Below are 24028 nucleotides of genomic sequence, written 5' to 3'. Positions count from 1 at the left end.
AGAGCCAGCCAAACAGGAGAATCTCAGAAAGAAAATGTGAAAAAAAAAAAAAAACATTGGGAGAAGAAATACACTCGACACACACATATTTGCCCAGGAAGCCGATGCAAAGCACAGAAAAGAATAAACGGAGAGAGAATGATACCGAAAGAGAAGCAATCATGTATACCAGTGCATCTCTTCAAGCCTTCCTGGCTGACAAGTTTCCTATTGCCGTGGAAGAGTAAATCAAACCGGTATCCCCACTGATCGCGCCATCGACACCTCCAGCGCTGGTAGAGCTAATCAATGAGAATGCTGTTGCTTTCAAGACACCATTGGATAACACTACACACGAAGAGGTAGACGTGAGTATCCTCATTTTTCTGCCACCCCAAGGATCCCTGTCGTCGTGACTAATGAAGGGTGTTGGGGGGGGAAAGAGCAAACGCTTACGATGACTCGATTCCTCGAGGCCTGAAATGACCGAAGGAGCTACAATGGGGTAAGAGGGGGTCAAGCTGGCCCAGTAAATGTCAAAACATGCATAGGCACGCAGGCACACATGATCTGCCCCAAAAAGGTGTCCGGAGCGGAATGAAAGCAAGAAGAGGGGGGGAGGAGTATAACAAAGGAAAAAGCGCCTCCAACGGCAGCTGTGCGTCTGCGCGCGAGGGTATGCAAGAGGGAGAGAGAGAAAGGAAGAGCGGGTGGGTCACTTGTGTTCAAGTGCACAACTTGCAGCTGGCATAACGCCGAGAGAGCCAAAAGAAAAGAATCGCAAGCACCGTTTTCTCCTGCTATCCAAACGTGCCTTTTTTTTGCTCTCCTTTTTTTCTATCCTTCGGCCCCTTCTCGATATCGCTCAACTCCGTGTGCAGCCACAGAATTCATACTAAGGAGAGAAAAAGTGGAGGAGGAGTGTATATGTGTGGACTGGCAGTGCTCGCCGCTGCTGCCACCATCGCAACATCGTAGTTCAGCAGCGCTCCTGTGAGAAGCGACCAAAGAGTGCAAGAGCAAGAGAGAATCAAAGGGAAAGAAGGGGCATTGGAGAAACGACGCATCAGAAGCCTGGAAAGAGAAGAGAGGAGATAAACGGGAAGGCCAACCAGCACCTTTGCTCTCCACCTGTCCTCTAACCCGTCACCTTACCTGTGCTGAGCCTCGATAATGCTGATGCTGACGTGAGCAGAAACCGCACGCAGGATGAGGGGGAGGGGAAAGGGAAAGAGGGGAGGGCAAAAGGGCGTGTATATCAATCGTATCTCAGCGCAGTCATTCAACGAAGCCACTACAACCTCCCTAATCTGCACACAGATGAGTGGACAAGCACACATACACTGGGAAGAAACTGACAAGTGGGCGAAAGGAGGAAGAAGTCGGGGCACACACGGGAAGGGGTAGACAGCGATGGCGGATGACAAGATAAAAGAGAATGATACTGATAATAATAATAAGACGATATAATCAGGCAGAATAGAGCGAGACAAATTATAAAAAAAAAAAAGGAAAAAACGCGAAAAGCACTGCGAGAGGGGTAGGCGTCATGTTCACATAAAAGCACCAAAGGAGGGAGGATACTAAAACAGATGGGAAGAGAAAAAAACGAAAAGGAGCAAAGCACACACACACACACACACACAGTCACAGTCACCCAGACGAAACGCGCAGACACCGGAGCGGAAAGGAAGGAGGAAAGAGAACGAGAGAAGGGAAAAAAGAAACACACACACACACACATTCAAATAAAGAAGCACACGCACGCATATGCAGAAATAGAGAGAGAGAGAGACGTAGTGCGCAGTTCCAATACGTCGTTTCGTCAGTGACTGGGCTCCCTCCTGAGAAGATGCCACCACTTGTAGCGTCCACCGGTACAGCAGCAACGCAGCTGAAGGATACCAACATCACACTCTGAACCACGTCACCCTCCACCCTGAGACAGAGGAGTAGGATAGAGGAGCTCCGTAGCGGTTCTTCTTCCGGTCGCCCTAGCCTCATCGCCTCTATGCTGATTGCATGCATCCTTTTCCAGCAGGAGTGCCTATGCCTGCTCCCAGCTACTCCTGTGTACACCCGTGGCCATTGGGAGAGAAGACATAGTGGCGTTAGCAAGACAGGGAGCAAGAAGAGTCGGAAAGCGACGCTGTGCTCATGCTACTCCCGCTGCCTCGCCAGAAATCTATCCACGGGTGCTCTAGTGCTGTCTCTGGCGTGAGTCGCTGCCGCGCGTCGAGGTGCAAACATTTAGCAACAAAGTCCTCGAAGAGCTGGTCCTCGTGACTCCGGCCGATTTTCAAGAAGTTCCCTAGCACTCGGCTATGCGGCGCATGCGGGGCACGTTTCTTGCCTAGGTTGTATTTCATCTGGCCATCTTCAAAGAAGCGATCGGCGCGGCGACCCTGTTTCACGAGGTACAACGGAATGGTCCCAAAGTACTCCACGATGCGCTCCAGCAGCTCCCCCTCACAGCTTGCCGGGAAAATTGGATAGCCGTTGGCAAGCTCGCACAGCACACAGCCAAAGCTCCACATGTCAATGGCCGTCGTGTACGGAATACCAAGCACGATCTCCGGTGCACGGTAGTAGCGTGACTGGATGTAGGTGAAGAGAGGCCGACTCTCCTCACAGGCGGAGCCAAAGTCAATCAACTTCAAAGAAAAATCGGCTGAGTCTCCTACCAATTTGGAGTTGCAGCCGCTGTAAGAGATCATAATGTTCTCTGGCTTCAAGTCGCAGTGCACAATCTTGTGTTCGCGCACGTGCACAAGGGCGGTGAGCAGCTGCTCCGACAGCTCGTAGATAAAGTCGCGCGACATGGGCCGGAACTTATTTCTCTGAATGATTGCGTAGAGGTCGGAAGGCAGCAATTCAAAAACCAAGATATAGTGCTTGCGGAAGATGTGGGACCCAAGCAGGCGAACAATGTTCGCCTCGTCATCGGGGTCGTCCCTGTTCAGCAGCTCTAGTGTATTGATTTCCTCGCGAGCCTGTTTCGTGTAGTTCGGTTTGTTCTTGATAACTTTCACGGCTACAAGGCGGTGGTATTTGTGATCGAGCGCGCGCACAACGATGCCGAAGGTGCCTTGGCCTAGTACCCTCACCACTTCGTATCGGTACAGCAAGTGGTCGCCGACGACGACGCGGTAGTGGAAGTTGTCGTCATCGTAGCCGTCGTTCTTCTCGGTGCCGCGGACGCCGTGAATCTTCTTACACTGCTCTGTCCCACCAAAGTACACACTCGGCAGATAGTCCTTCACCTCTTCCTCCTCGTAGCTCGTCAAGAAGCGCAGCGACGGCGGCGTTGGCGTAAGCCCAGTGCCCTCGTCGCCCCGCCTTAGCGACGGGGTGTTCACGTGGCACCCATTCTGCACATTGTTGCTGGGGGACACGCTCGGCGTTATGGAGTCCACGTCGCGCATCGTGCCGTCGTCGGCCTGCACGATAGTCACAGTGCCGCCTACGCCCATTCTGTTCAGCTCGCGGCAGTTGCCTCTCACACCATTGGCATTCAGCTGCCCATAACCGCCGCTGTACGCTGGTATCATCATGCTATTCTGAAAGCTGACGTGGATCATGGGCGACGGCGGCACAGGGTAGAGATCGCTCTGCAGACTCTGCATGGATCCACTACTGCGCGGGAGAGTCGGCAGGTTTGCAGTGCGTTGCGCAACGCCGCTGCCAACAGACTTCAGTGGCACCTCACTACGCCTGTTCACCATACCGCCGTTCTGTATCTCGTTGATTATCACGCCGTTCCTATGCATGGTGCCACCTCCGGTACCGTTCACTCCGTTCTGGAAAGACGGCCCGCCGGTAGACCTGACGCCCATCCGCATGCCGCGTAGGTAGGTGCCATTGCCCAGGTACCCCATCGGATGTGACCGCATCGGTCCAGCGGAGCGACGCATGTAACTAGCCCCTGGCACCGCTGGCGGCTGCATCGGCACTGGTGCAACGCCGTTGCTCTGCCCTATGGACATTCTATTGTGTGCCAACATGTGTGTCCCATGGAGGGCCGGCAGGACCCCTCTGTTCATGTTCACACCCCGCTGGTGATGCTGCGGCTGTCCGTTCGCCATCGTAGGTGCCGCGCCGCCCATGCTAGAAGAGCGATACGCCTGCGCGAGCGATGGGCCCATTGTCATGCGACCACGGTGAGAGTACACGTACGTTGGCGTCGGATAGCGGCCGTTCGTGCAGGGGGGCTGCGGCCCTCCGTACATAAAGGGCTGATGAGGCTCCATGAGTGCCGCGCGTACGACCTAACTAGAGAGAGAGAGACAGATATTCGACTGCACAAGCGCCTGTGAAGTGAAATAAAGAGAGCTCGAGATCACGGATAACGTGGTCACCCCGCCTCGACGTCTTTCCGCGGGGCTAGAGCAAAACGCAAACGGCGAAAAGGCAAAAAAAAGGAGGCGGCGTGAGATCGCGGTACACACGAAGTGGCTCCCGTGCAGACAACGAGATGAACACGTCGAAGACGGCGGCGCGGACCACAAAGAGGCACGAGTACAGGCCAAAAGGCAAGTAAAGTATCAAAACAACAGGGAAGGAAAAGAAGTAGAGCACGGGCGGCGACAAAAAGAGAAGTACGTGAGAGAAAAAGAGGGAGAAAGGAGACACACGCACACACACAAACAAACAACAGACACGCACTTTATATGCACGTCAACGGGTGGCCACCCACGACCAAGGCAGCCGAGACTACGACAAAATGAACGAAGAAGCGGAAAAAAGTGAAAGCTCTAGATACTAATGCAAAGACACACACACACACACACACATACATACACTAACACACCAAAAGAAACGGTGGGGGCAAGACTTGAGCGCAGAGCATGCAGAGAGACAGAGAAAGACGCGCTCACAAAAAAGAGCTCATATACTCACAGCGACGGAAACAAAAAACGTGCACGCACGGACGCTCGCACACCGTGTACGGAGACCGCAACGATAAATAGGGAAAGGAAAATGGGCCTGGAACGAGAGCAAACGGTACAACGAAAGAGCTCGTAAAACGAGTGTATGAGGAACGTCACGTGCAAAAATGAAGGAAGAAGAAAGAGCCTGTATGGACACACACACACACACACACACACACACACAGACACAGATAAGCACAAGCACAAATCGGGGTCTGCCTTCCGTCGAGACTCGTGTTTCCTTTTGGTGTTCGGGCCTTTTTTTGTGTTGTTGCCGCTGCTCAATATCGCCAACTCTTCGCCGTCAGACTTTCCTTCTTTGTAAAATATGTATGTGCACGCGCGCCTTTCCTTTTTCCAGCCTGATGACGTAACTCCCCCGAATAAATCGCACCGGCGCAGTACCTCTACTGTGTTCGTGTACACACAAATACACGAACGCACACGTGCAACACGGAGATGGTGGATGATCTCTCACGAGAAGAAGAGAGAGGCAATGAAGAGACTGGAGAGTCTAGAAAGCAAAACCAAACTATCATATATATAAAAAAAGAGGGAGAGAAATATAGTGGTCAAACCTCTACTCTCTACTTTCTCCCGCTGAGTTGAAAATCGGACTCGCAATGGTGTTTAAGAAACGCCCTGCACGTTTGCTGTGGTTGAGGTGTTGTTGTTGTTGTGACTACTGTGCGTTAATGCGGCTCACTTATATGGTCCTACACCCACTCACAGAGCGAGGAAGGAGTAGAAAGAAAATGTACAAGCTCAGACCCCACAGAGACTGTCGTGGGAAATGTTGGAGTTTTTGTTTTTTAATGGGTGTGTGTATGTGTGTGTGTGTGTGTGTGTGTGTGTGTGCAGGTGGAATTACGCGAGAGGTGATCGAGCGAAGGTGCGTGGTCGGGAAGAGATAGTGAGCACCAAGGTGAGGCATCGTGCGAGGGAGGCGGAACAATAGATGCAATCAAGTAAGGGGAAAAAAAAAAAATAAAAAAGAAAACAGAGGAGTGAGGTGAGAAGGGGAGTAGTCCATGTAAGGGTAAAACAAAAAAATAAACCCGCACCGTAATACGACACGGCAACGACAGTGACAACAGCACGAGAGGCCGCTGGAGGTCTAGCCAACGGAGTCGCTGTACTTTTCTTCTTAGCGACTGCCGGACGCACAACTCTGGAGGGAAGCGCGGAAGTTGTTGTCAGATTACAACGCTGCTGATTTCCAGTGGACCTCACTCTCAATTATATCGCCCTCCGCTCTGGTACTCGCTGGAAAGGCACATCCGTACGAATTTCCTCTAATGATGACCGGCTAGTCGCCATCATCCCGACACACACCTTCAAAGCACGCCATATAGCCGGAACGGAGTGATCCCTCACTTGTGCTGCCTATCCTTGCTCCTTCACAGCTGCCATAGAGGACACGCTAGCTCTCACGCGCAGAGAGAGAGAGAGGCGCACCCCCTCCACACACGCACACGCATACAGAGACATTCATGTGCATACTCGATTCAGCGAAGCCTCTTCGTCCTCCTGCCCCATACCAAAACACTCGCAGAGTTGGGTTACGCGTCGAGAAAGAGAATGCGCCACTACACGAGCCACAGAGAGAAAACAAGGCGCGTGCTGGGCACAACAACACAAGAACAAGGGAGATAGAAAGAGGGAACGGACTCGTGTGAGCGGCGACGGGGAGTAGGAACGACCACGACATGGTAATCAACCCCCACCCTCTGCATTCCAGCACATACACACAATTACACGCAACACCTAGATGTACACAAAATTCCAATGGCGATGCACAAAAAACAAGTACACGAGGAGTACAAAAGGAAAGAAAAGAAAGAAGCGGAAAATAGATGCCCAAAAAGTACCGCCTTTCATTCCTCCTTGGCTGTTGTACGCCACGTACCACGTTGCTTTTCATCTCTGCTTCGGAGGCTGCCAGCCGCACGTACGAGTGGGTGTGGGGGGCCAGGGGTCCTGCTCCCACCTCAGCACACCTCCTTGGTCCCTCTTCATGTTGCTTTCATCTTCAACACTGCGATGCTAAAGAGCAGAAAAGAGAGGAGCTGAGAGAACAAGAGGGCGGTGCAGAGCGAAGGTCAGCAGCGAAGAGCTGCCAATCGATGCTCAGGTGACAGTGGTGAAGGTAGTCACAGCACACTAAAGGAGAGCACAAGAAAACAAGACTGAGGACAAACGCGCGAGTAAGCATGCGTGCACACACCTCCGCCGGAGATCCTCTCTCTCCTTGCGGACCTATCACTGGTCATAGAACAGGAGGCGGGAAGACGGCTCACCTAATCGATCATGCGCTTCTTCTTGAAGTAGCGCTTTAGGTGACGCATCTGCAGGTACCAAAAGATGCCAAAGAGAATGATGAGGCCAATCGACATCCACATCACCTTAGCTGTCATGTGCTCGTTTGTGTTACGCATCTCCGCCTCGCGGGCCCGGAAGTAGATAAACTCGTTGTGAACCTCCTGCACCGTGTCTTCCATCATGCGCATCTGTACCTCCATCGGTCGCATCTTCTCCTTCGTCGCCATGGTGTCGTAGTCTTTCGCATCCGCGCCTAGCTGCATCACTAGCAAAACGTTTCGAGTACTTTTCGCGCTCTGCATTCCTTGACGTGAGCTAAAGCACAGCATGTGCTCACCACCGTTGGTGACGCGACCCACAAAGGCGCCATTACTCCTGCTGTACTCCATGTAGAGCGCACGACCTTCCGCGTTGGTGAGTACAACGTCGAGAAAATCTCCGTAGGTATCATCCGACTTGTATACCATGCGCAAATCCGTGTCACTCGGCACCTCCTGGAAGAAGCAGCGTGATTCGCCCGACTTTAGCTGAAACACGAAACCAGTTACAGTACAGCTCAGTAGCACCACTAGTACCAGCAGCTTGGCTGCCGAAGCCGCTACAAGCGACGTAAAGACACGAAGCCCCATAATGGGTCGGGGAGCGCTCCTGTTGTGAGGTAAGTGGGGTGGGTGGGTGTTTGCTTTTTGGAGCTCGGGTCGAACTTGAAGCCTCCTCTTTTTTTCCGCTGGCTGACTGAACCTCCGAGAGAGTTGCGGTGAATCTACCGTGCACACACACACATACACACACGTGCATTTGCGGATGTACGTACGCGTGAACGTGTGCGCCAGTGCGCAGACGGCCCAGGTATGGAGAAGAAAATGAGGAGAGGAGAGAGCAATGAAAAGAAGAGGGAGATGGACACACAAGAAGACACTCTCGAAGTTCCCCTGCGTTGTGCACAGGTGTGTGCGGCGATGCGAGCGGCAAAGGCGAGGACCCGGCTACATCAAGGAAGCGATGCAACACAAATCACGCCACACAGAGTACACCGTAAAGAAGTCGGTGACCCGGCATTGTTCTACACGCACGCATAGCCTCCACATCTCTTCGCCTTTCAACAATGAATGCGTGTGTTGTCCCTCTCAACCTCTGAAGGTGCACGCACCTCTGGCCTTCGCTTTCTTTACTTTTTTTTTTGCATGGGTTGCTGCTTCAATTCTATCGCCACCTCATCGCTGTGAATCGTTGATATCTTCGAGGGAGAGCGATGATAGAGGATCGACTTCAAAGACGAAGTCTGTCGAGTGCTGCCTCCGAGAATGAATCCGGATAAGATGAAGTGGAGAAAGAAGGGGGGCAGCCAAGGAAGATGTAGGTGAGGATAGAAAAAAGGGAGGCGCAACCACCTCACAGGGTGACGCAAGCTAAAGAAGACGAGAGCAAAACGGTGCTTATCCAGGACTCACCGAGAACACAAAAGTTGGGTGGAAAGGTGCTCCAAAGGGATAGAAAGGGCGATTTCACATGCACAAGTCCAACACTCAAAGCAGGCAAGAAGCGCGCACACACACACACGCACACGCACAACACGCACCTTGGACGCACACGCACGTGCATGCAACCACCAAAACAGTGTGCAATGGGCACTGGAAAGAAAGAAAGAACCGAGACAACTTATTTCGCCGGCAGAAAAAAGCAAAGAGGGGTGTAAAAGAGTGCGACAACGACTACAATTGAACACTGCCGATCGAAACATGCTACAACAGAAAACAAGACCGACCCATCTGGCACCGCATCCACACACAGGAGCTTCATTGCAAATACATCGCCGGCGTCAGCACTGTGATAGGACTGTTGACCTCGTGATGCGAGCCGTCCCCCATATGCCCATCAAGCTGCTGATTGATCAGCGTCGTCGCAGCCCTAATCTCTGCCGTCTCACACTTGAGGGCGTGCAAGGCATTGTTCAGCTGGTACATCTCCTTCGTGAAGAGTTTCACGTTGCTTGTACCGTCGGCATGCTTCGTCTTGCAGAACGCACCGCACCTCAGCATGCTCGCGCAGCGCACCATAGGACGGTAGAGAATTAAGTAGAGCACAGCATTGTAGATGACCCACACCACTGGCGTGGCAACAGCGACATAGATCGTACGCCAGCGTGTTTTGGAGATGTAAGCAGCTGGAGCAGCGACGGCGGTGAAGAGAAGGATCGAGATGAAACACATCACAATCCAGCCACGAACACATAACCCAGGCAACATTATGAATTCTGGGTACTTCTACCCTGTGTGCTGCATGTGAAAGTAGCACGCAAGTGCCTTCGCGGGTGCGTGCTTTTGCAAAAAAAAAAAAGAACGGTATCAGTACACAGAAAGAGAGAGCGGTGACGACAGTAGTAGCGGAAGTCACATCAGCATGCATAACAGCGGCAGTGCGGTGCCCTCAGGCGAGATGCGTCTTTCCCAGATGCAGAAAGCTCCCACAACGTATAGAGTGGGATTTCTTTTAACGTGTCCATTCCGTGTCATATAATGCAAGTTCACGCCCCACTCTACCGCCGACCTGTCGCGTGGTGCAAAGCGGCCGTGAGCACGTCACAGCAATGCGCCGACCCAGTCATCGGAACACGGCCACTGCCTCACCCTCTGCCCACCCACCCCGCCACACAGGCCACCTCACAGCCGTGCCCGTTGTGCGGGGCACCACCTGGTGCATCCCTCCTCCCGGGGTGGCTCAGCTTCCCTCCACCAGTGGGCAGCAAGGGCCCGGTGAGTCACGCTGACGCGATGCCCACCACATGGATGGCACACGCGTTCGCTGCTGCAGATCGCTCCGACGCAACGCCATCCGCAGCGATATATCGCTCTGACCTCCTCACGTCGTAGGTGCTTGACCCTGCCGCCACCAGAGGCGGCTCGGTGTTGGCAGGGATAGGGGGGCTGTTCGGCTTCCCCAGACAGAGTGGGATGCTGGACCCTGAGATGCCACGCACTGAGGTGTTCCACGCCATCAACACGAGGAGGAAGGGAGGGAATGCGAGAAGAGGAAGAGAGACATCACCCTTGGGCTGCCACAGCCACATGCAACTCAACGGAAGAAAGAAAACGGGCAAAGGACCGCCAACAGAGAAAGAGGGGGCGGAGGCATGGCACCAGATCAAAATAGAGTGGAAAAAAGGGGGTGCTGAAAAATGGACTACAGGAGGGGTAGAAGGGAAAACAAAACGGAAGAACAAGTGCGAAGAGCACGGCGCTCCAGCACGATAGGTGGTGTCTCTCTCTTCCTCCACCTCCACCACTCCCCCAACAGAGAGAGATTCACTGATACACACTCGCCCACCAAAGAGCTAAGAGAAAAGGGGGCACCACAAAGCGGTACGGCAACGACTCGTGTCAACCAGTGAAAGAAGAGAAAGAAAAAAAGACATTGAATGCGAGGAAAAAGGGCCCTCTGGTCCCTTCAGCTGCGCCACCAGCCTTGTGATTGGCCCTCAGCGCGCAGTTCTGAGGTGCGGGTGGCGTTGCCTCTCCACGTGTGAGTGCGTACTCGAGTACAGGTATACATTTATTTCGCTTTTGCTAAGTACTCGGCTGCCACCATAAACCCACGATCATTTGTGGGTTGGTTTGGCCCCACCGGCAGGTTGCCCACAAAGAAGTGTCGGTACACCTCTAGCGCCTCCGCGCCAGTGGAGACGACCCACGGCACGGTGCAGATCCACTCCGATCCCCTGATGGTTCCGCTCTGCAGGTTAGCTTGGAAGCGACCAGAGATCTTGGCGCCCCAGTGCTCCGTCGTGCCAAAGAGAATAACCGGGTAGGGTGGCACCGTCGCCACCTTGCGGCGCACCTCCTCCAAGGCGTACTCGAAGTCCGTGCCAATGCCACCGGTGAGGAAGATGGGGAAGTCTAAGTTAAAGTCCGACTGCCGCTCCACGAGTTTGTCAGCGCGGTACGTGAAGTGAGCCTCCACGTACGGGTTCTGATTCTGCTCGTTGATGGTGGCACCCGGCTTCGCAGCCACGCTGCCAAAGTCGACGATGAGCCCACACGAGAGAATGCCGAGGGACTTGGCCACACGGTTGCCGACCTCCATCGCGCCAGGACCTCCGCCCGTTACGAGCGCTAGCGGCTTCTTCTCATTCAAGAGCGGATGCTGGCATGTCTTACGGATGTGCAGGATGCCGCTCAGCAATGTCATCAGCTCCGCCTCGAAGTCACCCGCTATGAGGTTTGAGCCGTACACACCAAAGAAAGTGGCGCTGAGGTACTCCTGACGACGCTCGAGAGGAACGAAGGCGCCGCTGTCGCGGCCGGGGCGACGAATGTACTGGTATACCTCCCCTTTCTGTTCATTGACCTCAAAGACGCCGATGCCGAACGTGTTGAGGTCGCCTAGCATCGCCGCATCCTCCTGGCTAAAGAAGGAGCCGTAGTGGCGCGATGCCCTGGTGAAAAAGATAGCGCGCAGCTTCTTACACACCGCTCGCGAGAGAATGAGGGATTTTAAGCACGGCGATGGGAAGTAGCGGGTGAAAAGAACACCGTCGCTCGTGATGTCATCAATCGCAATCGCAGAGAGGATCGCATACTCACACTGCTGATACGTGTACCGCTGCACCAGTTCCTGCTGCTCCACCGGATTCTCGATCCCGACGTATGTTGTCTGCTTCGGGTCCGCTACGATCCAGTCGTCCTCGCGCATCTCCGTGAACTGGCCGCCCTTACAGACGTACGCGCAGCACGGCAGGTCACCCTTCGGCGCACTCTTGAAGGCGCGCAGAATGCTGCTCGTTGTACTGCAGCGGTCCGCCAGCGTCTTGCGCAGTGAGAAGGGCACCTGCTCACGGTACGATTCTAGCGTGTAGAACTCAATGGGAACGTGGGTGAGCTCGTCAACTGAGTCGCCGTAGAAAACGAACACGCGCTCCCGAGAGTGGGCGTCCGCCAGGCCCTCCTCCGGCTCAATGAGCCGAGAGCTCATGGAGTGCAGCCCTTTCGGCAAAAGGTTATCCACCACGCGACCAAATACAGTGCGGAAGTGCATGGCGTGCCCACGCACCATCAGCACCCCCAACGATGCGGCCACGCGCGTGTAGCCTTCGTGGAACTGCTGATGCAGGCGGATGAGGTCTTTGTACGCGGTACCCTTGCGCAGCGCCATTCCGATCGTGGGCAGTAACCCATGAATCTCGCCGCTATACGTGAACGTTCCAGGCAGCACGGGAAGGTACGCCACCGCGCGGCCATCCACAATTTTCAGGTCCCAGTTCGGCGCCTCATCGGTGCCATACACTAGCAGCGGCTGGCCACGCTGGTTCACAGCGTTCAGGAGACGAGTAATATAGTCCATATTGCGTACCACGCGGTTCGACTCCAACGCGAAGAGCTTGCCGACGTGGGCACCAACAGCAATGTAGTCCAGCATGAGCACCGCGAGAGGAGCCAGGGCGACGAGATCCATCGTAATAATGGCGCGGCGCTGCTTAGGATCAATGTCAATCTCGATGTTCACGGCGTTGACACCGAGTTGCGTGATGGACGAACGTAGCAAAAACTCGCATGTCACCCCGCGCACCAGGCCTCTAAACTGGGGGTGCAGTTCGTTAATAACAGCAGACGCCTTCGCCTCATGGCGGTTGGTACGCGCGTACTCGATGATGCGGGCATCGCAGGTGGCCAAGTCGAACGGATTGTGGTTGCGGCCGCGAGAGACGGTGTAGCTGTCACCTTGCTTGTGGTGCGTCACTGTATCCGGGTACCAGCGGCACGACTCGGACGGCATCTCCTTTCGTTTTTTTCTTCAGCGGTGCCTTTCTTGTCTGTGAAGAGAGAAGATTTTGTCCCCTTCAAGGGAGCGGCAGCATCAACTTCGTTGATGTGCAAAAAAAAAGAAATACAAAGCAGACACAGAAAACGCGCTGGCTGCAGAAAGTTGTACCCCCGGTTTCAACGACTGCGCATCTCTTTCTCCTTGCCGCTTGTGTGAATCTCGTGTGTGTGCGTGTGCGGGGGGTGCGTGAAGCGCAGCTGAATGCACTTTTTTATCTTGGCCGTCAGTTGTCAGCGCGCTGCGAAGGCTTCTCTACCTTCTGTTTTCTTGTGTGGCTTTCGTGTGTCGATGATGTTGTGAGTGTGTGAGTGTGTGAGTGTATGTGTATCGGGGCACGTGCGTGGGTGGAGAATACGAGACGTGGGAGTGCTGGGCTCACCGGCACCCTCCACACCAGAGCCGCGTTAGACGGGCAGAGGAAAACAGTGGGCAGAGACGGGAGAATATAGCTATATAGGAAGAACACAGGAGGAGGGGCAGTCAAGCTAGAGCAACAAGGACTCAAGCGCACACCCAGTAGAGAAGTGCTAGAAGCAAATGAAAAGCTGAAGAGAGAGAGAGAGCGAAGCGGGAGTATGGCAACAGGGGCACAGATAGAGAACACCAAAGGAGCACGCAGAATAGTAAAAGAACAAGCGTCGACGGGGACAACAACGGAGAGGTAAAGAGTATGTATATATATGTATGTATGTGTGGGTGTGGGTGTGTGTGTCCAGAACGGACGCAGCACTTCCTTTCGCTGCAGCAAAGACCAACAAAGATGACGTGTCGACCTCTCTCTCTCTCTCCGCAAGAGCGTGAAGGACAGAGATGACAAAGACGGAAGGAGAAAGAAGAAGAGAGCGAGGCGTGGGCAAAGAGCTGAACCAGACAGCAGGTAGCGGTGTGTGCAGCTGTAGAACGTGATAAACTAGAAGACAAAGACGAGCAAGAAGTAATGGCAATGCAGCCACGTAGAACAGGCTGAAGTCGCTGATGCGGAAGAAACGTGCAACAGAGCTTTGGGGGGGCTGGCGGAAGGAGTGGTGTTGAGAGAAAGGAGTAAATCTCGTGAATCAACACTACGGAGTCCTCATTATGTTTTTTTTTGTTTGGGTGGGGTGTTGTTGTTTGGCATGCGTTGTTCGAGCACCGGTACAATGCGGGATAGCATAAAGAAGCGGAGGCCCAGAATTATGATAAGCATGAGCGAGGTGAGCGTATCGGAGTTAGAGAGACACCAGGGAATAGGATTGAGCAAGCAACCATAAAGAAAGAGAAAGCAGTAGCAGGCAGGAATGCAGAGAAGGGTCGAAAGGAGCAGCAGCAACACGACACACTCGAGTGAAAATGGCGAAGGGGGAAGCAGGGTAACATAGAGAGGAAGGCTAAGACAACAGCGCCTCCTCCCTCCATCATCACCCCGCGTGCCTTCTTTCTTCTCGCTTTGCGCGCATCACGCGCTCAGCCTAGGTGCGGCGCCACGAGTGGAGCATGACGGTGCTGGAAAAGAGAAGTGGTCATGGTCAAGGATATGTAGTAGCGCATGTGCGCACTGATGCACGCATGCACGAACGCCACTCATCCCGGTGAATTTCCGTCCACTTCATATGAGAAGTCGCCTGGAACCGGAAGCACACAACGGTGTCACGTTTTTTTTTTTTTTGATGAGACGCTGTACGCATGTGAACGCTTTAGGACTTTTTATCCCGCTTGTGTCCTCATCCTTAGAGACTGGCTGGACGCATGCACAGTTGTGTGTATACGATGCCAACATGAGCCCTGCGCCTAGCCCGACGCATGCCCCTCCTCCTCCTCTGCTGGCGCTGCACACTCAATACTCCGAGTGTGCAGCGCTAAGGAATAGATAATGAGAGCCCAGTAGAAGAGGAGAAGAGAGACAGGCAAAGGTTGCTTACACACACAGACAGAGAGGCACAGAGGCACTGATGGCCCCACCTTATTAACCGATCAGAAAATCCCTCGGTACACACAGAAGAAAGTGGCACGCATGTGCCAGCACACGGCGCCAGCACTGCTCCATATGTGCCATCGCCACCTCCGTAACGGGTGTACACAGAGTCACCAGAGAATCAACGATGACGGCGCGCGTTCTTTCCAGGTCGCTTGTTGCCGCCCGGGCGGAGGTTGCGCGCGCGAGGCGTACGCTGCGCCTTGAAGCGCTTTGCGTCTCTATCGCCTTCATCGTCGCTCAGCATGTCTTGCAGCGAGCCATTGCCGCGTCGCTTCTTGCGCCAGTCGCTCAAGCTCTCCTGCATGTCACGCTTGTACTTGGCACGCTGCCGCATCACCTCGGCCTGCACCTCCTTGCCGTACTTCTTCTGCTCTTTCATGGTGCGGCGGTGCGCCTGCGCCTCGATGCGCGCTTTCGAGGCCTCCATCGCCTGCCGCACATCATTCATATGCACATCACTCTTGTACATTTCAGCGTAGTAGTCATCCGGTCGCTTCCAGGGCACACCAGCCTCCTCCAGAAGCGAGATACCGCGCATCACGGAGAGTAGTGTCTGCTGAATAAACGCCTCCTCGCGCTTCGGATCATCGTCGGCGTTGAGATCGCTCGGTAGGGAGCGGGTCGATGTGAGGGCCATGCGCTCCACCCACTGCGCCGGCTCACTAAACTCCACGCGGGTGGCACAAGCAGTAGCGGCAGCCGACTTGGATGCAGCGTCGGCCGCTCCCCTCTTTGATGCCCCTGACGCCTTTGGGAGGGCCTCCTCCACCTCTTCTACCTCTTCATCAGAGTCCAAGTATTCCTCATCCTCAAAACCCTCCTCCTCTTCCTCGTCCTCCCCCTGAGAATGATCCTTATCCTCTGAGTGCGGGGCCGCCTCCTCCGCCCAGCGACGCAGCAGGTTCTTCCGCTTCCGCGAGGCGATGTCGTAGACAGGCATTTTCTCTTTGGTGACGTGTGCTTTTATTTTTCCTTATGGAGTGGGTAAGTGTGGAGTCGCTGCGTGCGTAACTGTGCAGCGGTGGGAAGAGGAGATTTTCCCTTTTTCTTTCACCCCTTTGGTGGATTATTCGTCTCTCTTACACCTCGAGGCAAAAGAGAGAGAGAGAAAGGGAGAGAGAGACGAGCTGCGCACTCACGGATGCGTACCTTCCTCACTGCTGTACGAGTTTCGTAAGCGTGTGAGGGCGAGAGGGCATGTGGTGGTGTGAAGCGCAAGCACAACACAGAAAACGTAGAAAGAACGTTTAATCACGATGGGAAATGCAGCGAGGTGAGGAAAAGGGAAGGGAAGGGAAGAAATTGCATAAGAAAGAGAGTTAAATCAGTGGAGCGACTAGGAGAGGGACATCAAATCGTAAGGCCCTTGTCTGAGGAATAGAAGAGGAGCGTGCACATGCGAGGCGGCATATCTTTCTGCTTGAGCAAGTGTGCTTGTGTAGTCGCATAAATGGTGCATGAAGGCACGCTGCAGAGAGGCAGCATGTTGATCTCTTCCTCCTGGCTGTTTGGAGGTGGGTGGGCAAACGTCCACTCGGAAAACGTGCTCGCTACGGCAACAAAGAAGTAAACGTGAACGAGAGCAAGAGAGGGAAAGGTGGTGAGGAGCAAGCACGTGCCCAAATGATAACATACATGACAACAACGTGGAGCGAAAGCGAAGGAAGGGTAAAGCGGAGTCAGAGATGGACAAAGGGCGGGCCAGAGACCGAATGCGCCTACATACACACAAGAGGAGAGCGTGGTACAGGTAAAGACAAATAGAACGCACACAGAGCTAACACACACACACACACACACACACACACACACACACACACACACACACACACACACACAGGTCGACAGAAAAACAACGAAGTCAAGAAAGGAGGGTGTGTCACGGGTCCACGAGTGTGCGTGTGCGTGACAGCAGTAATGAGGACCTCTCGAAGGACCGAGCAAAGGGGCGACAAAGCCTGAGAATCGCATACGTATACCTCTGCGGGAGTCCCTTCCAAGGTCACACGGGCATAGACACACATGCAGAGGAACAGGAGGAGAAAAGGAAGCCAGCTCAGCACAAGACGGCGCACGGCTCCTTCATCCGCGCCGGCAAGCACACCCATTACAAGCAGACATATACTGGTGAGTCCGCACAGGATGAACACCACAACACGATGATCGGCGACCAACAGGTACGAGAAGAAGAAAAAACAGTGCACTAGCCAGGGTACTCATCTCTGCTTTTTTTCGCTTCATGCGCAAACCGACGCTGCCACAGATGTGGAGCCTGGGGTGCCGACCCACCCCGAAACACCATTACATTCCATGTAGGACTCGTACGTGGCGACAACGCGCTCGCTTTGGGTGGTGAGGCGGAGCAGCAGCTGCTTCAGGTCCTCGACCGTCTTGTCCTTCTCCGAGATAATGTCGTGCACCTTCTGCTCTAACTCCTTCATGTCATCCGGGTTCACGTTAGCGCGTTTCAGTAGCTCCGTCAGCTTCGCATCGCGTCCGTCCAACTGCGTCTGCACCAGCTCCAGCTTCTTTTGGATAAGCACACGTCGGAAGGCGGACTTGCGCTGGATATCTTGGAGCATAGCGTTGTACTTTTTCAATATAATATCGCGGTCTTCGACGAGTTTCGTGTAACGTTGCAAGAGGACCTCGTGCTCCCAGGAAATGGTCTGGATTTCCTGCTGGGTATCCTTGATGCTCCGCTTCACCTCTGCGAGGGCCTCCTTGTTCGACAAGTAGTTCTCCAGCTCCGACTCGAGGGACTTCTTCTGGCTTTGCAGCTTGGCGAGCGGCTCGGTGAGTCTCTTGTTCCGCTGCGCCACTTCGTACATAGTGCGCTCATTGTGGGTTTCGGTCCGCTTTCGAGCGCACACCTCATCTTTGAGAGTGCGAATGGTTTCTAAGTTGTTTGAGGTGATCTCGCTGAAGTAGTCCTTGATCTCTTTGAAGGTGCGCTCGTGGGTCTCCTTCAACTCCGCGATGTGCCTCTCCTTACGTTCCTCAATGCGAGCGAGCTCCTCTTTCCGGGCCTCGTCCATCTCCTCGCGCAAACTCTTTAGAAGGTGTTCATACTTGAGGTGCATCTCTTTGATCTCTCGCTCAAAGTTCGATTGCTGCTCCGCGATTTCCTTGTCCTGCTGAGTAAGCAGAGCGCGCTGCTGCTCCAGATGCCGCACCTCCAGCTCACGGTCCGCCAGCTTGGTGTCGCGCAGGTTTCGAGCAACGTTGCTCTCCTTCGCGCGGTACTCCTCCTCCCGACTCGTCAGCGCACGATGTGCCTCCTCCTTCATGGTAGACACATGAACTTGGTTTTCGTACAGCAGGTGGCGGATCTTCTGCTTGAAGATTTGCTTCTCCACCTCATGCCGCTCCGCCTGCTCTGCCTTCTCCTGCTCCTTTTCACGAATCGACTCCTTGACGCCCTCGAGCTCCTTCTTGGAGATGTTCCAGAAGGCGATGATGCGGTCTCGCTCGAGTTGGAAGTAGTTGCGCATCGCATTTGTCTTTTGCAGGGCATCCGTCGCTAACCAGATATCCTTGCCATCGACAGGCGGCGCGGCCACCTCAGATACCGTGCTTGCAGCTGCGCCACCCTTCTGCATTGCCGATTTCCGCTTCGAGGCGGCAGCGGCAGCGACGGGGCCCTTCGCCGTGGGCGCCGACTTGAAACCCTTTGGTGGCATTCGAGGAAGAGAAAACCGCCGCACTAAGGATGACAGAAAAGCCCTTACCTTGCCGCTATCTTTAAGTGTGCCTCTCTGGATGTAGATGCCAAGGTGAGGAATACTGCTACAGGAGGTGCAAGGCAAAACAGCAAAAAAAAAAAGATTAGCTGAGAGCAGCTTTGAGGAACGTAGGGAGGCGCTGGTCACAGGGAGCGACCCTCCCACTCACACGCATACGCTCTCGATTCAGCCGCGGGTTGACGTCCAGGCAGTGTAGCGTGGGTGATCTAACACGTGAGTGTACGTATTGGGGAGGAGAGAGATGGTGAGCTGTGCAATGTAGCACAGAGCGAAAGGTGCCACGATGGTGAAGATAGAGAATTATTTCGTATGGAGAAGGAAGAGAGCAGTGTGTGTATGGATGTGTGTATGCATGGGTGTTTGTATCCTCATCAACATGTACGTCTGTGCGTGAAAGAGCGTCCAAATGTGGCGCAGACGCATCGCTCATCACAACACGCCTCCTTCGCTAGAAAATGGAAGAGGGTGGGTGAAATCCTGCTCCGCTCAGCACACCTATTGCATCGCTCCTTGCAAGGAGCGTCAACTCGCACTCATAGAGAGGAAACGCTGCTGCAGAAGCCCCCTGCATACGCAGCTCGGAACTGCACTCTTCGGTTGCAACGAACGGGAGGGAGGGGCTACTTCTTCCTCTGAGGCACCCACCCGTAGGTCACGGCCGCGAGGAACAGCAAAGTCGCCTGAATGAGGCGATGCGACGTGAAACCCCTTTTTTTGTCGCCTCGCGTTGTTGTTTTACGGATCCTACACGTGTTAACGAGTGGGGTGTGGATGAAAGGGGCGGGGGGCTGTTGGAGAAATGACTTTGCGGGCGTGCTCTCACTCTCTGGCAACCGCACTGAAGAGGGTAAAAACACCCAAGGCTTTCTCTTCACACGCACAAACACCAGTGACATGCCGGTGAACGCTGTCATTGTAAGGTTGCTTCGCCCGCCGAGTCTGTGGAAGTCTTAAAGCAACGCAGGCATGCACATTCGAAGAGATACACATATGTGCGCGCCCTACCCCTACTCAGCGGTCTCACGTGGCGCCTCGGCCGCCGTTTCGCTAGCGTTACTGTCAGCTGGCGGCGGCACAAGGAGCTTGTCCCATGAGGTGTTTTGGATAATGTACCCGCTGAAGTGGCGATCGGTGTACTTGTTCGAATCGCTGCTAGTGTAGCGCTGTTGAACGCCGATGTACTGGTTGATGTAGTAGTAGAGGAGGTCATCCACCTCCCCGTGATAGAAGGCTGCGGCGTCGGCGCTGCTTGCCGTCTCATCAGTGGTATTCGGACTGACTTCGTTGGAGGCTGAAGTGGAGGCTTCGCTATCCTTCGCTTCTACCTGGTGCGCGGGCGGTGGTGGGGACGGGATGCTGCCACTGTGCTTCGACTGTGCCTTCACTTTATTCACATGCGTGATGTATTCGCGCAGAAAGTAGTAGATTGCCTCGACGGTGGCCAGGTATGTCGGGTCATTGTTTTGGAAGCGCCAGAAGAGCGACGTCTGCGACTTGATGCGGACGTGCTTAAACTTTTTCACCCGCTCATCCCGCACAATCGCTTTGCTCTGCTGCCACGTGCTGTCGATGAAGACGACATTCTTGTACTGGCCAAGATGCTCCACCTCGTGCAGTTCCACGCTCTGCTCGCTGGGATACAAGACCAGAGTACTCTCTGGCTCCAGCTGCCCCGGCACCGCTGGATACTCTACAATGTGCAAGTCGGGGGAAATTGTTGATGCAGCTAAACTGGTACTCTTGCTGCGAAGCTCGTTGGGGTGCAGCACCACATACACGTTGAGCGGAAGCCCCAGCGGTGGTGGATGGGACTCTGGGTGTACGGCAGTGAGGCAGTCGTAGCAGTAGAAGAGGCGACGCTTGTTACACTTGGGGCACGCGCGGCGTTCCTGCTGCTCACGGAGGCGGTAGAGCGGGACAGAAAAACGAAGACCCTTGATGAAGTTGTGCACCTTGTCGGCGCGCTCATCGTTGGTGTCCGTGTAGCCACCGCGAGGACGCTTCATTATGGACTACGCGCGGCTACCCTTAAGAACAGCAGAGCTGAACTGTCACGCTTCTGTTCCTCAGAACCGCTTCTCACGCCTCGATCCCCTTGTGAGTGCGTGTGTGTGTGTCTCCTTTTGCTGTCTGCGGGGTACGCTCGATAGGTGCGCGTGGCTCTGTGCCTCTCAGAACGCCCACGCACCAGCAACTCGCGCAAGCGAACGGTGAGAAAGGTGAAAGTGATGCTTGAAAGAGGAAGTTCAAGATGAGGCACGCACCCACAAATGCATTAACTTTTTGCCGGGTACACTCGCGCTGTATGAGTTGGTGCGCCTCACACTTTGCGTTTTTCATTCAAAAGAGAGGAGGAGGAAGAAAAAGCAAACGTCTCTTCCACGGAATCCTCTCCAGAAGTTCTGTGTTCCGAGGCAGTTCCAGTCTGACAGCTCACAATATCGCGTGCCGTCAACACTCAGTTGTGTAATCCGTTGCTGCGGCCTCCTTTTCGTTTTTCTTTTGAGCATGCCCACTCTTTTCCACACAACACGGGTTCACGCCCCACTCTACCGCCGGCCTGTCGCGTGATGCAAAGCGGCCGTGAGCACGTCACAGCAATGCGCCGACCCAGTCATCGGAACACGGCCACTGCCTCACCCTCTGCCCACCCACCCCGCCACACAGGCCACCTCACAGCCGTGCCCGTTGTGCGGGTCACCACCTGGTGCATCCCTCCTCCCGGGGTGGCTCAGCTTCCCTCCACCAGTGGGCAGCGAGGGCCCGGTGAGTCACGCTGACGCGGTGCCCACCACATGGATGGCACACGGGTGTTCGCTGCTGCAGGTCGCTCCGACGCAACGCCATCCGCAGCGATATATCGCTCTGACCTCCTCACGTCGTAGGTGCTTGACCCTGCCGCCACCAGAGGCGGCTCGGTGTTGGCAGGGATAGGGGGGCTGTTCGGCTTCCCCAGACAGAGTGGGATGCTGGACCCTGAGATGCCACGCACTGAGGTCTCCCAGGTCATGAGGACAGTCCCTTCCAGAAAAAAAAATTCGTAAGGGCTGGCAGTCATGAAGGAGAGCTTGCTTCACTTGAGCAGCAAGCACACAAGCAGAGAAATACACTTGATTGTCACTGGACAACTGCATGCACGCTGCTGTCATCTAGGAGCACGGAACTTGGATGCGGCTACGCACACCAGTAAACGGGAAAAGAACAAGGCTCTAGTGAAAATGGGCCTCTTAGGCTCTGAACCTCTCCTGCCTTCCATGTCAACAGTCGAAGTAAGGCGCAACCACAATCGCAAGTGCGCATGCTACACGACAGCCAGCTATGTGTGTGGTGGTTCCATCAGTAAGACAGCCTCTTACTCCAGTTTGCTGAGGCTGCACTGCCCGTCTGCAGGAGTGTACCAAAGGAATGTGCCACCGACGGCAAAGGAGCCGGGGTTCACGACATGAACACCTTTGTAGTGGCACTCCCATTGCTCCGTTGAGTCGCACAGCAGCATCGTGTGCGGCAGCACCGGAATGCGCAAGGCGTCGTCCACTTTCCACAAAACCACCTCGTCAATGCTGGGTGAAAGGTGCGCCTCGTCCAGCACCGTCTTGGTAACGCGCTCAAACGATGTTGCAGTGACTGTCTCGACCCCACTAGGAGCACCCTGATTCGGTGCCGCGTCGGTGTGCTCCCTTGCTCGATAACGGTCCCATGGATAGAGCGACTCGCCGTGCTGAAAATCGCGCAGGAAATTACGGCGAGCGATGATGACCTCGTGCGTGTGAAAGCGCAACCGGCAAGGATTCGGTGCGAGGGTGAGCTTCTTTGTTCGACTCTGCACGCCCTTGGCGAAGTGTGCGGCGATGGGCGTTTGTGGCTGAAAGCCCTGCAAGGCGGTCATGTCGCTAGGGCCTGGGATAAGCACAAAATGGCTATACTGTGCTGCGGTGGGAGCATTGACAGCGATGCAACGACCTAGTCCGTCTAGGAGGACCTGCATGCGGTCCGAATTATCGAAGATGTCAGGCAAGTGAGACGCATCGCCAAAGTGGAGCGGGACGGACGAAAAGTCTCCCGTGAAGATAAAGGTAACCTCGCGCAGATCTGACTCACTTAAACCCTGCATCCTCTCAAAAAAGCGAGCCAACTTGTTCATTGTGCCCGCCTTGTCGAGGTGTACATGCGCCATGACAATGATCACACTCTGTACCCGCGTTCTCTCCTCTCGCAAAGCCTCCATGGGGTACTGCGGGGCCAGTCCGAATAGGTCCATGCTAGGGCCGACATCGCGCAGCGTGACCTCCCGCCGCTCTGCTGGCGGGAGGTCCACTCGTGCGACCTGGAGAAAGCTGTTCACCCAGAACCCGCTCACTACAGCCATGAACCCATTTCCTAGAAAGCAGTGCTGTGTGACCCGCGACTGCTCACTGAATTTCAGTTTAACCTTTCCCCTTAAATCCTCCAAGAACACTTCGTCATCGCGCACTACCAGGAGCCCAAGCACAGCAATCTGAAGATTTGAATCGAGCCCTTCAAGCGCAGAGGTGGGCAAAAGAACTAGGGAACCGTCTTGTAACGCACGCTGATCCACCGATTTCTGGTAGAGCCCGCATCGTAAACAACGCCGACGAGCGAGTGCATAGCGCTGATTAAGGCACTGAAGGCGGTTCAATGCAGTGGAGGAGCTGCCTACCCTCAGATCGTTACTTACCTCGTCGACAAAGACTCTGGGAACAGCGTCCAGAGAGACAACTTGCACAGATGACGACCCCTCGGCGCCTAGGCATCCCTTTATCTTTGCCTCTTGTAAGCTGATGACCGCATCTGCCTTTAACTCATCAACAAGTCGATTTTCACAGCACTGCTCTCGAATCAAGTTGAACAAGTCGCGCAGAAGATCGCGACGGTACTTCTCGCCAGTGTCATACTTTTTCAGGAAGGCGGCAAAGCGGTCGACGGCCAACGGCTTCAAGTTGTACTTGTACACCTGTGCGAAGCTCCTTATCTCGTCCTTGGGTTCCTTCATCACCTCGTACCATGTAAGGATCCCTGTTTTTCTCCTTTGCGCCTTTCTTGAGTGGTGAATTCTTCCAGTTTCTCTCCAGAAAACATAATCACAGAAACAAAGCGGCAATGTTAAAAGGTACAGTGAGAATTTGAAATAAAAATAAGCTGATTGGTGGTGCATTACCACATCAATCACAGCTTACTCAATAAGCAGTTGCGGTTTGAAAGGCAAAACTGCGACTCCTTGTAGTGCACTGTCAGTGGGCGAAAATAAGACACAGACAGAG

At 54.3% G+C, this 24028-nt stretch overlaps 8 protein-coding genes across 8 annotated transcripts; all 8 read right to left on the bottom strand.

Moving 5' to 3' along the window:
• Nucleotides 1-2090: 2090 nt before the first annotated feature.
• On the bottom strand, nucleotides 2091-3821 carry LBRM_34_1770 (protein kinase-like protein; the record flags this gene model as incomplete). Its single annotated transcript, XM_001568237.1, has 1 exon — nucleotides 2091-3821. The coding sequence occupies one exon, from the start codon at nucleotides 3819-3821 to the stop codon at nucleotides 2091-2093; it is 1731 nt and encodes a 576-aa protein (XP_001568287.1).
• Nucleotides 3822-7210: 3389 nt separating this feature from the next.
• On the bottom strand, nucleotides 7211-7861 carry LBRM_34_1760 (putative ER--golgi transport protein gp25L; the record flags this gene model as incomplete). The annotated part of the gene is made up of 1 exon (XM_001568236.1): nucleotides 7211-7861. The coding sequence occupies one exon, from the start codon at nucleotides 7859-7861 to the stop codon at nucleotides 7211-7213; it is 651 nt and encodes a 216-aa protein (XP_001568286.1).
• A 1167-nt stretch (nucleotides 7862-9028) lies between these two features.
• Nucleotides 9029-9478, bottom strand: LBRM_34_1750 (conserved hypothetical protein; the record flags this gene model as incomplete). Its single annotated transcript, XM_001568235.1, has 1 exon — nucleotides 9029-9478. One exon carries the CDS (start codon nucleotides 9476-9478, stop codon nucleotides 9029-9031), a length of 450 nt encoding a protein of 149 aa, XP_001568285.1.
• A 1303-nt stretch (nucleotides 9479-10781) lies between these two features.
• On the bottom strand, nucleotides 10782-13001 carry LBRM_34_1740 (conserved hypothetical protein; the record flags this gene model as incomplete). Its single annotated transcript, XM_001568234.2, has 1 exon — nucleotides 10782-13001. One exon carries the CDS (start codon nucleotides 12999-13001, stop codon nucleotides 10782-10784), a length of 2220 nt encoding a protein of 739 aa, XP_001568284.1.
• Nucleotides 13002-15121: 2120 nt separating this feature from the next.
• LBRM_34_1730 (conserved hypothetical protein) lies at nucleotides 15122-15943 on the bottom strand (the record flags this gene model as incomplete). The annotated part of the gene is made up of 1 exon (XM_001568233.1): nucleotides 15122-15943. The coding sequence occupies one exon, from the start codon at nucleotides 15941-15943 to the stop codon at nucleotides 15122-15124; it is 822 nt and encodes a 273-aa protein (XP_001568283.1).
• A 1297-nt stretch (nucleotides 15944-17240) lies between these two features.
• LBRM_34_1720 (trypanin-like protein) lies at nucleotides 17241-18605 on the bottom strand (the record flags this gene model as incomplete). Its single annotated transcript, XM_001568232.1, has 1 exon — nucleotides 17241-18605. One exon carries the CDS (start codon nucleotides 18603-18605, stop codon nucleotides 17241-17243), a length of 1365 nt encoding a protein of 454 aa, XP_001568282.1.
• Nucleotides 18606-19756: 1151 nt separating this feature from the next.
• Nucleotides 19757-20755, bottom strand: LBRM_34_1710 (conserved hypothetical protein; the record flags this gene model as incomplete). Its single annotated transcript, XM_001568231.1, has 1 exon — nucleotides 19757-20755. The coding sequence occupies one exon, from the start codon at nucleotides 20753-20755 to the stop codon at nucleotides 19757-19759; it is 999 nt and encodes a 332-aa protein (XP_001568281.1).
• A 1346-nt stretch (nucleotides 20756-22101) lies between these two features.
• LBRM_34_1700 (putative DNA polymerase epsilon subunit b) lies at nucleotides 22102-23760 on the bottom strand (the record flags this gene model as incomplete). The annotated part of the gene is made up of 1 exon (XM_001568230.1): nucleotides 22102-23760. One exon carries the CDS (start codon nucleotides 23758-23760, stop codon nucleotides 22102-22104), a length of 1659 nt encoding a protein of 552 aa, XP_001568280.1.
• Nucleotides 23761-24028: the final 268 nt, after the last annotated feature.

This window comes from Leishmania braziliensis, chromosome 35 (assembly GCF_000002845.2).
Source record: "Leishmania braziliensis MHOM/BR/75/M2904 complete genome, chromosome 35".
Classification (NCBI taxonomy): Eukaryota; Euglenozoa; class Kinetoplastea; order Trypanosomatida; family Trypanosomatidae; genus Leishmania; species Leishmania braziliensis.
Note: the sequence above shows the minus strand (reverse complement) of the source record. Positions and strands in the feature narration are given on the sequence as shown.